Source organism: Gymnoscopelus microlampas (assembly GCF_963454915.1).
Source record: "Gymnoscopelus microlampas genome assembly, chromosome: 9".
NCBI classification, from domain to species: domain Eukaryota; kingdom Metazoa; phylum Chordata; class Actinopteri; order Myctophiformes; family Myctophidae; genus Gymnoscopelus; species Gymnoscopelus microlampas.
The window spans coordinates 12,792,333-12,810,614 of NC_139946.1; the positions used below are offsets into that span (position 1 = coordinate 12,792,333).

General features: G+C 41.4%; 1 protein-coding gene across 1 annotated transcript in view; it reads right to left on the reverse strand.

Moving 5' to 3' along the window:
* Window positions 1–17,940, reverse strand: part of dot1l (DOT1-like histone H3K79 methyltransferase) — a 43,484-nt gene extending 25,544 nt beyond the window's left edge. The window contains exons 1-14 of the mRNA XM_084066474.1: window positions 17,572–17,940; window positions 7,593–7,636; window positions 7,193–7,267; window positions 6,709–6,772; window positions 6,084–6,312; window positions 5,751–5,845; window positions 5,595–5,657; window positions 4,628–4,683; window positions 4,012–4,091; window positions 3,264–3,332; window positions 3,049–3,155; window positions 1,750–1,791; window positions 1,436–1,522; window positions 112–337 (exon numbers count right to left, since the gene is read on the reverse strand). Of these exons, the coding sequence (XP_083922600.1) occupies window positions 112–337; window positions 1,436–1,522; window positions 1,750–1,791; window positions 3,049–3,155; window positions 3,264–3,332; window positions 4,012–4,091; window positions 4,628–4,683; window positions 5,595–5,657; window positions 5,751–5,845; window positions 6,084–6,312; window positions 6,709–6,772; window positions 7,193–7,267; window positions 7,593–7,636; window positions 17,572–17,652 (1,318 nt within the window). The 5' untranslated portion in view covers window positions 17,653–17,940. The remainder of the gene's footprint in view (window positions 1–111; window positions 338–1,435; window positions 1,523–1,749; window positions 1,792–3,048; window positions 3,156–3,263; window positions 3,333–4,011; window positions 4,092–4,627; window positions 4,684–5,594; window positions 5,658–5,750; window positions 5,846–6,083; window positions 6,313–6,708; window positions 6,773–7,192; window positions 7,268–7,592; window positions 7,637–17,571) is intronic.
* Between the last annotated feature and the right edge of the window lie 342 nt (window positions 17,941–18,282).

Genomic DNA, 18,282 nt, shown 5'->3' on the forward strand with positions numbered 1-18,282 from the left:
GATGAAACAACAGCAAAAAAACAACATGTCTGTTGCTGTAGCCTGAGAAACAGACATACGACTTTGTGTATGTATGTATGTGCGTATATTTTCATGTTTGCGGCCTCTGACCCTGAGGGGGCGCTGCAGACAGTGTCTTGGCATGCAGCAGCTCCAAAGCGCTCTGGTTCTTCTTGTTCTTTCTCTCGGTGGCGGCCACGACAGCCTTCTTCGGCCGACCGCGCTTCTTGTTGTTCAGCTTGCGGCCCTTGGACAGGAGCCTGGCCCTCCGGGGTTTAGGAGAGGCCTTCACCACTGTCAACAAGCTAGGACGCACCTCCTCGACACAGGACTCGTGCTGTGAAGACATATTTACACACACACAGACACACGGAAACCAAGTGTCAAAGGGAGTACACAGCAACACGGGTAAACACGACTGGCTTAAAGCCTCACCATGTAACGTTTTTTTAGATTAATAAAATGTAATTTTGTCTGTATGGTAGAGTATGTTAATACAATATGACTTATACAATTGGGGTAGTTGTATTTTGTCCACCTGCTCTTCTATTGAGACATTTAGATCAAAGGTCATGTCTCACCTAGCCCGTTAAGACCTGGAACGCATCTGTGTCACTTAAGATTTCTTTGGCTATTCAAAAATAGCAGATATACAAGCTCATAGCGCGGCACCGAGTGTTTTTTTTTTTTTTTTTCCAAAAAACTGTTAGGATTTGGAAACTTTTTAAGAATCGCCTCAGGTCTTAATGGGCTAGACACAGGATCTGACACAAATTTTGACCTGATGGTCAAGATTCAATCTATCCCCCGAGCAAGCAGGCAGGCTCTATTAGCTCAATGGCAAAAATGTCAGCACTTGCGCAGGAAACCGGGTTCAAATCCAAGGTAGAAGAGGAAAGTTACATAGTGCAGCTTTAACAGCAGGTAGTCTATAGTCAAAACAAGTACCAGGAACACTGTGAAACGTTTTGGGATACAAAAATGAATGCGCAGAATGCTTCCAAAGCATTCTGCGCATTCTATGCCCAATCTTGGTTCAATCGTTGCATTATCTGCGTTTTAAGTACAAATAGCGTAACCGGAATAACAGATAAAATAGCTGTAAAAATGCATGCCAGAAACCGAACTGGATGAATATCCCACTGTCATGGGAAAGGGTAGGAGAGTGTGGGTAGGAGAGTGTGGATGCACATCTGCCTCTCCTCTGCCATGTTTGATTATCTTTTCCTTCCTCTTCCATGATTTTTATTGGTTGGTTAAAAAAAAAAGTGACACTGATAAGCGGCGCTCCTCTCCAAATGTTGAACGATTTTCTACTTCCTAGTTCAGATAGTAAGTAGCATAGGAAAATCCAATCAGTGATCATCCCTTCAATCGGTGATACAGTATACGATACGATCACCAATCGGCACAAGCGTAATGCAGTGTACACCACCTTGGTTTGCTCCTTCGGCTTGGTGGGGGTGGTGCTGTTGCTTTTATTGTCCTTCTGCATACGCCGTCTAGCTGCCTCTTGCTCCTCCTGAAACAGCACAGATTCATATATATATATATAATTCATATACTGTATGATGTATCACAGACATGTCATAACAGAATAAGGACAGCTGCAGTTCATTAAATTAATAAATCAGTTGTATTAACTTTTATTTTTCAGTGAAATGTTAGCTGTTTGAGGTGTTGCGCATTATGTTTGTGAAAACTGTTATAATGAGGTAAACACAGTGAGCAAAGAAAAACATGGCTTACCCTGAGTTTAGGATTTCTGAGACTAGAAAAATAGTTTTCAAGCTGAAAAAGGACACAAAACAAGAAACATTTGCTTATTAGAAGCTCTGATAGGAACGTGTCATAAGTAACAGAGCTATGCAGAGCCTCCTTTTACATTTTCAATGTTCAGTGGCTCTCAGTAACTTTTCAAACTAAATATTCTAGCTAGTGTTACACAGGCTCAAAACATGTGCATGTTGCTCTTTTATCACTCATCTGAAATTAAGACATTACTGCAACAGAGAAGTAGTTACCCAACACTGAATAAGCAATTATTGGATGATTATAATCCCTATTATTCTTACTATTTTACCTTATTCTTTTTGTAATAATGGTAGTGTATTTCAGCCTCGAATATGAGTGAGGAGCTGCTTGAAGTAACAGAAAATATTGATCTGGACCAAGTTAGGCCCATAAGTGTAGAAAAGATTTTTTTTTAGGCTCTGTGCATTTTGGATTCATAGAATACTACTGCCGTTTTTACATGAAGGTCTATCAGCAATATTGCACATAGTCAAGATTTTTTACTGTAATATCACTACGCTTATACTTACTATTTTACCTATACTACCATGGTTGGGTAGGGCTATTCAATAGCCGCACCCATATGATGGAACAGCAAGCTCTGCCTCTGTCTCGGTACAGTTTCAGTGACGGCCGATCTACAACAGACTTTTCAAAGCGTGCGTATGCATGGAATTTGCTGCGCATGTACAGCGTGTTTGGAAAGAACCAATTGATATCAATACCGGCTACACCAGGATACGCGAGCCCTGCATACGCAGGATTTAAAATAGGACTGGATCTAAAAGTGTGTGTGTGCGTATATGCGCGTGTTGCTGTGAAAAGTGTTGTGTAGATCGGCCGTGATGTGTTTAGTTTTTTCAGTTCATCCTGGACTTGCCTTCTACTGCAGGAGTATTATATTCTGATAAACCTTTTGCTTTGTTTGTGCATGTCAGAAACTGTCCTAGAACCGTGCCCGGTGGAATCCAGGGATAAGCCATCTTGTTGTGTAAGTAGTTCTAGTCAGACAGCCCCTCTGAGCTGCCTGGTCTATCCACGGCATAAGCCAATGTGAAGGGTTTTAAATCTACATTGTAAATACAGAACGGACTACTTGTCTGCTTTGTTGCACAGTCTCTTTGATCTCCCTGTCTGACCAAAAAAAATCAAAAGAAACACCACTTCAAGTGGAGCATCCGAGTCATCAATGGAAGAGAAGAGAACTGACAACAGACAGAATGTAACTGTGGAAGAGGAAGACCTGGTACTCACTATGGTGCGGTCTATGGTATGCAGGTAGTAGGAGACTGGCTTTCCTGTCCAGGACACAGAGCCCCTCAGTGGAGACAGCTCCACCACACGCATTATTGTGCCAATGTCTAAAAGACAGAGAGAGAAAGAAAGGCATTGTTTTACAACGCTGAAATGTAAACCGATTTGAGATTTGAGGTATGATGTTTAGAAAACACTTATCCCAGCGTACATACCGCTCAAGTTTCGAATGTTTATTCTAAAATTTAGCGGTGCAAATGGTTTTGAGGACACAATTTTCCCTCCTGAAAAAGAGACAGAAAAATAATTTAGTCAATTTTGTACATTGTATACTGGATATGAAGATTGCCACTATACCTGAGGCAAACAATGATCAATAACATGCTCCTATAGATACAATATTCAATAGACCCATTAATCATCCTGTCATGTTTTGGCTTTGCAACTGGGGGGTGGGCAGCGAGGTCACTCGAGTTGGTCACAAGGCTGCTGCGGTCAAAGATCAAGTGCCCCATGTTGACACAGCTGGTATTAGCTATCATCAGCCACTCTCTCTGTTTTTATCTCTAATAAGAACAGCTGGAAAAATAAGCCTTTCATATAAGTCCAGGCGTCACTCCCAACACCAGCAATACAACATGTGGGTGTCTCCCACACACAGAGCAAATGGTCTTGCTGGTGTTAAAAACTGTTGTGTTCCACACTTTGATCAGTGTGTCACTAAAGTAGAGTTAAATGGCCCACAAATTGGGGTTTCTTCAGTAAGACTGGCATTAAACACAGTGTACAGCTTAGGTGCAAATCAGGAGATGGAGGTGTAGTAGGTCTCTGCAAGCAACATCAGGATCTAGTGCAAGCCACAACAAGCTAACCTAACCAACAGGATAACACTCTGGCAATGACTGGAATCAATTACTAGTCCCCCACAAAGAGCAATCTTTTGGTTGGTGTTAAGTTACCAACCTTCCTTCATGTTAGCAAAACGCTCCTTCAGCTGGTGATCCACCTCTGGACCGAAGGCAAAGTTATTCACAAAAATAACACTGGAGGACAGAGAGGGGAGAAGAGGGGGAAAAATTAGGTTGGAAGTGGGGGTGACATTTAAACAGAAATCTGTGGGGAAAACGTCTTAGTTTTAAGCTCTAAGAAGGAATATAGGCTCTGTGAAAAATAGGGATGGCTTCATTACAGAAAGGTTTTTCTGAGATCCCATCCTTTCCAACTTTCCATCCGATCACTGTAATCAAACTTTGTATGGGGTAGTGAAAATCAAGAAGGAAAAAAAAGTTATACATGTAGATAAAATGCTCTTACATTGTAAGCCTATGGATTTCATTAAGAGACATCATTAGCATTGTGGTGTCCAGAGGGAAGGATATGCTACATTTCAATGTTTCTAGTAATAGTTTCTGGTGACTAGAAAGTCACACAGACCGCCAAGATGCAAGTTTTCAACAAAGCTGCATTCCCCCCTTTTTTTGTTTCTCAGGTGCTTTCCACCACTGCATAGCCATGTTTTCCAGTACATGAAGCAACTGTGTCTTTCAGTGTGTAAGTGGGACTTGCTGTGTTACTCTACCTTGTGTTGGCTATCCGTTCTTTCCATTCTTCAGACAAAAAGTCACCCCGTTCCAGCTGAAAAAAATATTAGGAGCAAGTGAGCTACACTGGTACACAAACACCTGTGTGCTGAGAGACTACAGCTACTATATTAACCACATGAACCCTAGCATCCCTATACTGAGGGCGAACGTTTGCCGATCTACAAACTCACAATGTGTCGCAAAGCGATTTTGTGTAGAGAGAAATGCTAGCGAACCTAGTATAGAGCTCTGTGGGACCCTCCATGGTGCCCCCGGCTTGGCCGGGCAATCTCTGTCACTGCACTAGCAACTCCTGCACATAAATTAAGTAGCTGGCGACTCCATGCGTATCAGATACACATGTGGAGTCACATATGTGGTTGTTGTCTGTGACAGGGACTATATACATGGAGGGAATTGACAATGACTAAATTCTTGGGGACAAAATGGGGAAACAAAAAGCAAAAGGAAGAAAATAAAACAAAGCAAACCATATTTCACTTTGTGTAACAATGTCTTTATTTTAGCCCACATCTCTAGAGGGGCTCATGAATGGTCATTAGTCAAGCACCAAAATGGTTGCTCTGGGGGCCTGTAGTCAGCAATACGTTCTTACTTTCCTTTCGAAAGTCTTACAAAAGAAGCGATTTAAATTTAAATCCAAGTATAATATTTATCCACATGAACCCTAGTATCCCTATTCAGGGGCGAAAATAGCAGATCTACAAGCTCACAACGAGCTTGCAGATTGGTGAAGAATTGTGGTGTTGAGGGAAAAAAGGAGCATACCTAGAATAGAGCAATGGGGGACCTCGGTCAACTAAGAGTTTGAGTGGTTAATTTAATGTCCTTTGCCTGAGTGCAAGTAAGAGTAATGGGGGACAACTGATGAATGCTGTGACATCACATGACTATCAGATCAGAAGCGCTACTAAAGCAGACGAACACTGAGATCAAACTTACCGTGTACTCTCCGTGCTTCTTCCCATACCATTTCATCCACTTCTTAAACTCTTTATCCATGGACTGAAAGAGAGACAATACTCAACATCAGTCCCATATGAAGAAGGATCATTTTAGAGTGCGTTTGTGTTCACTTTATCAGGGATGTTTATTTACCTCTGCATAGGTAGCTGGAATGTCTGCTTTCTCCACACCATAGTAGTGTTTACAGTTGGTTGCTGCAGCAACCTGCAGCACTACCTGCCCCACTCCTGTAAGAAAGAAAAAAAAAGATTTGTAGGACAAGGAGAGAGAGAGAGAAAGACAGAGAGAGAGACAGACGGACTAACAGAGACAGACAGACATCAAGGCACTGAATTCATCCAAGTTATTCACTTCTTGAGAGTCTAGTTATTGAAGACCAGTACTCATTTACAAGTGATGGCTCCAAATTTAAAAAGCACTGCTCACTGTTCACTTATAGCGAAACTGGTGATCAAAAAAACGAACCACTGCCGAGGTCCACAAAGGTGTCGTCGTCCTTCATCTCCATCTCGTCAATGATCTGAGCCACCAAGTCGAAGGAGGTCTCTCCGTACACTTCCGGGGAGAAGGGTTCATAGTTGTTGAGCTTTTCAGGGTCAGTCACTGAGTGGTTGTACACCTGCTGCAGGATGTGCCTCAGCAGTCCATTGGATGGACGTTTGTTCAGCTTCATGGGTTGGGTGGTCCCCTTCCACTGGAACATGGGACAGACATTTGGGACACATGCAGATTTGACCTCCTCCAACAGTACAGTAAATCTGTTCACACTTAGCTCGACACACACAAGTTCGCAATGCACTCCCTTAAAAGGAGACTGATACATTCAAACTTAACCTGCCAGAGTTATTTCAGATTTTTTGCAGTTGTCTGCCAGAGATTTTTCATTGAAATTAAAAAAGTACTCAGGAGCCGAGATACAGAATTTTTAAGTTAACAAGGAAGTGGATAGGAGTCTAAATCATATCTCGTTGGTCTTTGGTTTTTGTTTTGTTTTTCTAAAAACGCATATATGCGTTATTGGCAGGCAAGTGATGGATTCTATAGAACGCATATATGCGTTATTGGCAGAAAATTAGTTAAATGGACTCACCAGTTGGTGGATACTGTCAATGGCTCTGTTGTATTTGTCGCAGAGTCTCTGCATACTCTCAAAACTGTGAGAACACACACAAAGTAGGAACAAAATGTATCCCTGTGGCAACGTATTACATTGTACAGTACATCTATCAATACTTATTTCAAAGCGACTGTGAAATAATAAGCAAATGTTTATAGAAGGCCCAGAACTGAAAAGAGCAACAACAGTTCAACACATAGCACAATGGTATTATTGACACAAAATGTATTCTGGGCTTCAATATCTTCGCAGATAAGTGGATTTTGTTTAGCATTGTAGGCTGTGTAGTACTTTATTTTGAGACAGCTAATTTTAAAGCACAATAGTATCCCATGTGTAAAATTGTATTCCTTCTGTTTTGCATGCTTTTAGTTCAAGCTCAAACATCCACAGTTGCAGTAGAAATTTCCACCACTGAAGGGACAGTACTTGCACTTTATGATGACCCTTGGCTCACCTCTTGGTGTCATAGTCGATGAGTACGTAATTTTCCATCGCCAGCTTGAGGTCCGGGATCTCCTCACACACCCACCTACAACATAAAAGCTGCTGTTAGAAAAGCATCCAGATGCAACGCTTGATCTCACTCACTCTCTCACACACACACACACACACACACACACACACACACACACACACACACACACACACACACACACACACACACACACACACACACACACACACACACACACACACACACACACACACACACAATATACTGTCTAACCATCCTGCTATGTTATTGTAGGTGTGTCTATAATATGATGATACTGTGCCATTTCTGCTAGATGGCATCAGCAAAAGCTACCAGAGTGATCAGTTAATTCATGGATTAGTGAAGGAAAGCCACATACCGGATGGTCTCGATGATTTCATGAGCAGCATCATGGTGTTTATCCTAGAAACAGAGAGAGACAAACAATTTATTTTAACAAACCAAAATGGGCACCTCAGCTTTGCCATGTACTTTATGTGTACAAAGCCGATAAACCCCAAATCTGGGATTTGACGTTTAAGAACTAGAACTACGGCATTGGCACAGAAGAAAATGTATTGTGAATGATTCCTTGTAACTCACGTTGGCACAAGTTTTGCCCATGTTTTTTGCACATGGGAATATAACGTTTTCAGGGCGAAAAGATCCCCAATGCTTTGGACTTGCTTCATTTGAATGTATGAAAGCTTTTCTCCAATATGCAACTTGAATTCATGCCTGTAGAGCACAGTCTTAAACATCTGACATATGCAGCAAACACAGAAAATTAGAAAACTGACATTCTAAGTGTTGCATTTTTCTTTTTCACATTCTCCGGGTGGCACACTAACAAAAGAGTGAACAGCCTGACAATCTTTATAGAAAAATACAAATCTCCTGCCTGTGACAACAGGCCAGGCCAACAATCCAGACAGACAATCTATAATAAGATCAGATGAGGCCAGTAACGCCCAGTCACCATTAAATTAATTTGTCCAGAACAGCAAGCTGACAAGGCTTGTGTAACAGGCAATAACAAAAACAGCACTGAGCATTGTGTTCGATTCAACTTCTCACTGTGAAACACAACAACCCTTCTCGACAACACTGTCACTATCAATGACATTAATGCTGTATAGGCCATCCAGGAACACTAAGAGAGCCTGGATTAAGCTCAATGGGCTATTAGGCCTACATTATGTAAGCTGCCCGGGGCTATTTCCAAAGAGCTGTCATTCTCTGGCATAACAACAATTAGTGTAGACATAGCATCTACCTGACCAGATTTATATAGTAACTGTATAATGAACTAGAAAAAAGGGGCTCCTTGGAACACAGAACTCCGCCAGGCTGGGTGGACTACCCAGCGCTGTGTCAATCACAGGATGCAGCAGGCAGGATGCTGACAGTCGATGCAACGTTTCACGTTTGTGGCACTCCCTATGTGAAAAGTGCTTTTGGAGGTATGAGATCTACAGAGGCCCGTTCATTGATATGGCTGAGCAATTTAAGATAACGTGACATATGTTAAAACGGTATACCTTTATATCCCTACATCAGAGTCTAAGATGCTGAGACAACTACATAAACGTATTGAAACTGATGTAATCTTGCTCATGTCAGTTAATTCAGTTAATGATTTCCTGAATGCATGCATTCATGAACTGTGCCCTTTAACGTGACATTGTGTCAAGAGTTAGGTCATTTAAATCAAATCACCGGTGCACAGACATTGATTGTCTAATAAAGTTGTTGAATCCAATATCAACACAATGATGCAAGATCATGCAACGCGACTCCGCAGTGGACTATTAAATGGATGGTTGGATACTTCAGCATCACAAAGCTGAGGTGGAATAGATCATGAGGCATTTTTTGGTAAAATAGGCCGGTCGGAATGGAAAATTAAAAATGTTAATGTGTACCAATTTGAATTTATTTTTTTCTAAACACTTTGTTTCTATTTTTCCATTTTACATACAAGGTACAAGCATATGATTGTATATATGACAACTTATTCCCCCAATCCCCAACCCTCCCCCCAAGGTCATAGCAGGAATTTGAATGTTTTTTGCACGGAATTGTAGGAGAAGTACTAGTAGCAAAACGTGTGTTTTGAAAAAAAAAGCTAAATGTTAGTTAAGTGGAAATGGGTGGAGGCTATATGGGGTGAGCCATGATCTTGAAGTGGTCTTTTATAGCACCACTATGACGCCAATTAAACAAAATGTGAGGTGGAGGTTCTTCCTTGGTCTACTGGGAGTGTGCATATCAAGTTTCATGCAAATCGGTCGAGCGGTGTCCAAGATTAGCTTTACACAGAAAAGATTAGCTGTACACAGAAGACGGACATGGGCAAAGATGTAAAGTTAGGTCTGTTGGCCTGGCAGAGAGAACGATGTGACATTCTGTCACTGGAACTTTGCTTAGCAAAGCCATCTGTGCTACAAAGGACCAGCACTATCCTAGAAGAACAGCTAGACAGTTTCATAGATGTCTCAGATTTCTCTTTATCGGTCAGGCTATTATTAACCCATTAAGACCTGGGACGCATCTGTCATTTTTAGATTTGAGCTAAAAAGCATTATTTTACACTTTCGCTATTCAAGAATAGCAGATATACAAGCTATGAGCTTGTAGATCTGCTATTTTTGAAAAATCGAGAAAATGTCTGCAAATCTTTGAACATATATATTTTTAAAGCGAACATTTGCAACTCAATTCTTTGCTTCTGGGGGTCCCTGGAACAAAATATTTTGAGATGGGGGTCCACTCCACGGCCAAATACATATACATTTTGGGGGTCCTTGACATGAAAAGGTTTGAGAACCACTGCTACAAAGGACCAGCACTATCCTAGAACAGCTAGACAGTTTCATAGATGTCTCAGATTTCTCTTTTATCGGTCAGGCTATTGAGGCTAATCTTTAGATGCCTCGCCCTCGCATTTACATGCGAGAGAGACAGCAATCTATAGCCGGAGATGCTAAACGGTGGCTACTCCCTGGGACAAACAGCAGGGCTCCGGTCACACCCAGAGCAGAGCCAGCCTGAGCCTGTTGCCTGAGCTGACCCACTGACCCACTTTCCGTCGCCTGCTTCAGCACACTGCCAAGGACAGCCTCTCTCACTGAGGGAAGGAAAAGCAAGAGAGAAGGCGAGGAGAAAAGCGAGAAAAGTTTGAGCAATAATGAGGAAGAGATAAATAATGTGTAGAGAGTACCAGGGTTAGAAGCAGTGGTGGGAAAAGTACTCAAATGTTTTACTTAAGTAAAAGTATCGATACTACAATGTAAAGTAGTTTGTTACAACTAAAAAGTCTGGAATTAAAAAAATTACCGGTACTTGAGTAAAAGTGCAAAAGTATTGGTATCTAAATGTACTTTAAGTAACAAAAGTAAAAGTACTAAAATGTTTGAAAATAGCCGATCTACAACTCGCTCACAACGCGTCACGATGGCGTCTAGATTGTCGGCTTTTTTCAAATAGCCTATAATTTATATCTGCAAAGTAACTAGAGACTAAAGTTTTCAAATAATTGTAGTGGAGTAAAAGTACAATATTTGCATCTGAGATGTAGTGGAGTAGAAGTAAAAGTATAGACAATTCGGCAATACTCCAATAAAGTAAAAGTACCTCACAATTGTACTTAAGTGCAGTACTTGAGTAAATGTACTTAGTTACTTTACACCACTGGTTAGAAGCAAAGCGAGAAATTGAAACGGAGAAGTGAAGAGAGAGAGAGAGAGAGAGAGAGAGAGCGAGCGAGCAGCCTGGTATTTGTCAGCTGTTTGAAAGCCTGGCACAGGAACCACAGCTAAGAGCTCACATCTTCCCGCTCAATATCGCCCGCCACTACAGTACGCTCCACCATGGCACGCACATGCGCATAGCTCAAAGCCTCCTCTTCATATCACACACATTTTCTTCCGGTTTTTACCATGCTTCAGAATAACACTAATATTTAATTCATTATAGAAAACACAGTAACCTCATACTAATATACATTAAAAAACTACAATAACCTCAAGGACTCGGGTCCAACTGTAGTTTGACTCTTGGCAGAGTGAGTGAGTTACTACAGTGTGAAGGGTTAATGCTGTACAGGTAGGTGTGACTGTGTGTAGTGTACAGTAGCTAGTTGTTGGCAAACAAATGCTGTGTTTGTGAGTAGAGGGTGCGTGTGTAGGAGTGTGTGTGCATGAGTATGCTAAAGAGTGTGAGAGTGAGAATGTTACAGTTCATGGTGAGACTACGGGATGTTGAGAGGGGGTGGGGAGAGTTTGTTCGTGCCTCTCACACAGAGACGCCACACAGCAACACCAAAGACGCGCTGCTGCTAAAAATAAACACAGTCTGAGTGTGTGAGTGAGTGAGAGAGACGGAAACAGAAAGCGTAGGAGACTCTCTCCACTCCCTGAACTGTGGGCAGGACTGATGCCGTCATCGTCTCCCTGCTGTGACACACAGCGATTGGGAGAATGACTTAATACACCTCTCCACTACGCACTCCACACACCAGCCCACATGAACAAATGACTAAATCCCCCCCCTCCCACCCCCGCACATGCTTAACTTGTATCATTGAGTTGCATCATCGGACAGCATAGAAAAACATCTTCCTCGAAAGTCATGTTTCTTTTGTACTTTTGCTGTCAGAAAAGGGATGTAATGGTATGACAGTTCACAGTATGGTATCTGAAATACCACGGCATATGCTTAGGCCTGTCATAATTATTACATAATTGTCTAATCGCAATTATTTTTGCATAATCGACCAATCGTCATTATTTATTTATTTTTAAAGCAGAAATAGCAGATCTACAAGCTTACAACGCAGATATAGCTATTTTTAAATATTTTGGAAAGTATAAAATGATTAAATATGTCAGTCATTTCTTTGTATATTTAAGTTACTTGTCATATTTGCCCTGTGCAATTTTTGATTACGAAGCCTAAAAGGCAAACAGAAATTGTATTTTGTTTCATATGTTCCAATATTCAATACCAAAAACAAACAATTAAATCATTAATCGCAATTATTTGTATGACAATTAATTGTCAACTTAAATGTGTAATTGTGACAGCCCTACATTAGGGCTATTTGACAGTATCTATTCATCCCCCCTTTTAATTAAATGTGAAAAGGTGGAAACTGGCATGTGTGTGTGTGTGTGTGTGTGTGTGTGTGTGTGTCTGTGTGTATTTAACTTAGGGCTGGGCAAAATATTATTATATTGATGTCATAATATGAGACCAGATATCGTCTGGGACGGGTACGACAATCGTATTATGGTTACTTGCTTTTCCTTATTTTAATCACGTAAGCCTTATTCTATCTATACTAACATTTTGACTTAAAAAAAAAGAGTTGTTCTACAATCTTGTAGATGTGCAATTTTAGTCATTTTCAAAATATTTTGAAAAATGAAAAAGTAAATAGACCGATCTTGAGAAATTTGGTAAATATAAAAAAAAAAAGATTTCATCCATATCCCCCAACCCTAATTCAATAATAATAAAAAAAAAGCTCATGGTTCGGAACAGTTTTTGCTTGATAACGTGACATATCTTAAAACGGTATACGTTTATATCCCTACATCAGTGTGTCTAAGATGCTGCGACAACAACCGTTCAATAAATGCATGTACTGTCCCAGCTGTTTACTAGTTGAGATTTAGGTCAGGTCCCCGGTCAAACGTGTGGTGTTGAGATGTGCTGTGCATGCACAGTGCACACAGGTTATGTAGAACTACCTTGACTTCATGCCCATCTGTTTCACCATGACAGAGAAGACATTAGGGATGGGTGTTTGCGCCACGGTTATAAGTGATTAACCATAGTGCGCTGTCATATTTGTATAAATTAAAGCCAAGCCATGAAAAATGAAAGTGAAACTTAACCCGAGTTACAAAGTGTGCCACTTGTTTTGATGCTAAATCTTACAGATTTAAAAAGCAGATTTTGCACACCTACAAAAGGCGACAGGTGCGTAGGAGAAAACCATACGAGGGTTTTCCAACGTACTGAAAGAAAAATCTCCTGCACAGTGCACACAGTCTTCAAATGCAAGAAAAAAAGCTGTCAAGTTCATCAGGTTATATTTTTCTAGTGAGTGTTTTTACGTTCAAAATCTTACAGATCACAAGGCGGCCCAACAACGATGGATAATTGATACATAGGTTGGTTGGATAATAAATCCACACTACTAGTAGTGGCAGATGTCTGCATCATGCTGTGGTAGAAAAAGCAGTGTGCATCCCATATTAGAACCAAGCACTTTAAGATTGTGTGTTAAATCTAGTCTGAAAAATGCAGATTCTTTGGAAAACAAAATCGAGCATGTTGCACAGCTAGAGTAGCTCAATAAGTATTGTATGTTACAATTAGTCACATTTTTATAGAGTAGCTCAATATTGCATAAGTTACAATTACTCACATTTTTGTAATTTATACTATGTAGAATACATGTTTTCATTTAATAATTTCATGTAAACTTTAAACGGTGTACCCTCTTTCATCCCTAATAAATGACACAGGTTGGATATTTAAGGCCGGGGTGTCTGAAGCTCGGCTGGCCAGCTTTGACTGGCTGTTGCTGCTAATAAATAGACAGACAGACAGACAGACAGACAGACAGACAGACAGACAGACAGACAGACAGACAGACAGACAGACAGACAGACAGACAGACAGACAGACAGACAGACAGACAGACAGACAGACAGACAGACAGACAGACAGACAGACAGACAGACAGACAGACAGACAGACAGACAGACAGACAGACAGACAGACAGACAGACAGACAGACAGACAGACAGACAGACAGACAGACAGACAGACAGACAGACAGACAGACAGACAGACAGACAGACAGACAGACAGACAGACAGACAGACAGACAGACAGACAGACAGACAGACAGACAGACAGACAGACAGACAGACAGACAGACAGACAGACAGACAGACAGACAGACAGACAGACAGACAGACAGACAGACATACATACATACATACATACATACATACATACATACATACATACATACATACATACATACATACATACATACATACATACATACATACATACATACATACATACATACATACATACATACATACATACATACATACATACATACATACATACATACATACATACATACATACATACATACATACATACATACATACATACATACATACATACATACATACATACATACATACATACATACATACATACATACATACATACATACATACATACATACATACATACATACATACATACATACATACATACATACATACATACATACATACATTAAAAACACAGTCCAGACGACTGTACTAAACCCGGTCCTGTGCATGCAACAATTGTTTTTCACACCATCGCAAAGCACTGACACTTCAAAAGACATGATTGATATGAAATGTTTTACTACAGCGATGGTGTGTAAATATCAATCAATAGGTAACATAAAACAGACAGACCAGTGTCACACCATACTTAAATCAAGCACAGTCTTTAAAGGCATAGCATGGAGGCGTAGATAGTGCCCCACACCCAGAACCAGATGAACAAAGAACAGCACAGCAGAAGAGCTACTCTTCATATGGAAGCATTTACAGATGATTTAGATTCGCAGCTGCGCAGAAGTTTGTGTGTGTGTGTGTGTGTGCATTCTTTGTTTTAACATGTTCTTGGTCCTGGATATTGACTTGAAGTAGGACTCGGAGCAGGCATACACTACAGTCTGCACACAATCATGGTGTTGTGTGTTCTCCACATACAGACAACAGTGTGTTATTACTCAGTGGGTGAGATAAGCACTCTGCCTGCTCCGTAGGACTGGAAAATACTAGAATGCACATGGTGGGATCTGTAGCAGGGCATTGCAGTTCAACAGTGGGAGACAACAACAAAACACAGAGATATGACAGCAAGAACGCAACATAGTACAAAACCACCAGACATACTAAATGTGGGCACTGATCCATATTATCATTTGTTAAACATGCAGCAACAGAGATTTTAACCACTTAAACCCTATATACTTAGTTGACCGGGATCCCCCCGGGAACACTATACTTATTTATTTTTTAAAGTTTTCCCTCTACACCAAATCTATTTGCCAAAAATAGCTGATCTACAAGCTCACAACATGCAATGACAATGCAGGTCACAATGCGCAGGGAGCTTGTAGATCTTGCTGAATGTTCGCCCCCAGAATAGGGACACTAGGGTTCATGTGGTTAACTGCGTCTCACATCCTCTGTGGCTTCAATCCCTGCAGAGCCAGCCATATGGACAGGAGATGAGAGAAGCGTGAGGAGACTTCGCTTGGGCAGTCTTTCCCTTTGAAACCCGGAGGAGCAAGCACTGCACATGAACAGGTTCCATATTGCAGAGCTCCCAATGCATGCCTTTCCCAAAATAAGTTCTGTCAGCTGGTTCTAATTGAGCACAAGTATAGTCCCTGTATAGCTATAGAATGTAGGCCAGTGGTATATTAAATTCCAAACATGGCTCTCCCTACAGTCCAAACATTGGGAAGTGGTCTGGTCTCTAGATTGCATGGGTAATGGGCCTCTTTTCCTAGAGGGAGGAGATTCACGATGCAATTCTTCTTATCTGTCTCCAGCCTACTGGTGTAAAGGGAGGGTCAGTCAGTCAGCCAAGGACAAGCAGCAGAGAGGCTGATTGCATCAACTGCGGTAATGTTGACTGTTAGCTGAGAAAAAGGTTTCGTTTTCCATTGGGAGCCAAACAGCAGTCTAATGCTAGAGAAGGCACAGAGTACGTTGAGACCCACTTGAACATTCTGAGAAATACATTGCATGCATTTTCTCAGCACCAGCTGTGTGTCGGCACAATCACAAAAAAATGCGAGTCTAAGCTGAAACTCACTAAATACTGTACCACCAAAGAAACCGCAGACCTTTCAACTGTTTCCCTTTTTGTTACGCTCAGATGATATTACTACAAAGAATCACCCACTGGCATGTGTTGACAGCATGTAACAGAAATTGTCTACCCCCTTCGGTATGGTACGCAATACATAATGAGGAGCAAGCAATCTGCCTCAGAATATACAGTACATGATTGCAATTGCATTAGGCATTTCAATCCCACATCAAAGCAGGGTCTCACTGGATGCATACAGTTCAGTCTACCCACACACACAACTGGCCTGCTGTGATCATAAAGATACTGGGGAATGGGGGGAAAAAGGAAGCATCCAAGGAATGCTCTATTGCAAGGACTCAACACGGTTTTCATTCAGTGAATCCAACTTGCATGCTGTGAACCAACTTCATGATGAAATACAAAGACCACAAGAACAGTCTTCAATGAACTTCCCTTTTTACATTTTTTTCAACCAGTGCAGTGATAAAAACTCATTTTTATAACAGACACTCATTGTTTACATCCTCCCGTAGTAGCTAGCTGGTCCTTTCCAAAGCATATTTGTGGGTAGCCTGTGATGGTTCAGACTTAAATGACATGGTTATAATCTAAACCTGTTTTAAGAACAAAATGTCTAAACCATATTTAGACATTGGCCAGCAGCAGCAACTTAACAGAACCCTGTTGTGGAAAAAAAAAAAAACACCCAACCACCTGGTTGGGAAACTGTCTGGGTATATCCCCATGTGTCACACTCACAGGACATCCCCGATCTCCTCTTCCAGTTAACACAAACATGCTCGGTTGACAAAATGTCATGTTAATACCAATCGGTGATGTTTCATCTTCATACAGAGCCTTCAGACTGCATGACAGCGAGCATTTGTGGACGATCAGCGTGCAGACAGACTGCAGACTGTAAACAATAGCTACAAAGTCCAGCCCACCACAGTCAGGCAACAGCACCAGCTACGGGGTTTGTTGTGTTGAATTGTCCCGGTCAGTCAGTCAGTCATCGTGACAAGACATCTCGACCAATGGTTCTCAAACTTTTACATTTCAAGGTCTCTCCCCTTAACTCTGACAGTGTACAAATGGAACCAAATGGACCCGTTAGGGTCCATTTGGTTCTATTTGCATACTGTCAGAGTTACAGACTTGCAAGGGTCCATATAGCCCCCCTCTAAAAAGGAACCCAGAGAGTCGCTGGAATCCACTTTGAGAACCAATTATCTAGACACCTTCGCAGTTCGCACAGACCCCCAAATGTCTGTCACCATCCCCCGACCCGTATGACCTGCCCGACCATGCAGGCAGACAGACATGCCATGGGTCTTAGGCTAGCCTACTGTTAGCAGCAATGAGCTAACAGTAACAAAAAGGTAAAAACACAAGACAAACTCCACCACTTAACTTGCTATGTTTCAAACACTTACGTATACTGGCAGCGGCCACGGGTAGCCTGCGGGTTCGGCTCCAACCGGAGACTTGAGCTTGAGCTCGAGCTTTTCTCCCATTCTCCACTTTGCCGGAGGCTCGCTGTGGTGATAGCCTAGCTACGCTAGCTAAGTCTCCGTTAGCCAACTAAGGAGGTTAGCGACCGAAGCTACCTTGACATTTTTAGTAAGAAAGGACAAAAAACCCCTTTGAAACGTCCAAAACAAACGACGCCGACGTCGATACTCGTTCATGCAGTAAATATGTACACTATATAGTCAAGTATATACGTCCGACTCAATGTTATATATGGATAAAAATGCCTGCTCATGTCGACTGGTAATAACAACTCGGCCATATCACCGCCATCTTGCCCGGCGTGAATAAATATGACAAGGGTGGCCACTAGCAGGGAGTAGAGTCTGGATCCCATAGGCCCGAAGGACGTTTTCGTTTTCGCACTGCAATTGGTTCGCTGGTTGCCTAGCAACCGCAGAAACTGTGTCCGACAGCATTGGCCGAACGGCAGGAGAACACTGGACGAATATGTATGTTTTTATATGATATATATTCTATCGCAAAACAACGTAAACAAGTAACTAAGTGCCAGTGTGGTGGAAAAAAGTACTCAACATTTTTACTTAAGTAAAAGTAGCAATAAATTCAATACTGCAATGTAGAAATACTCTGTTACAAGTAAAAGTCCAGAA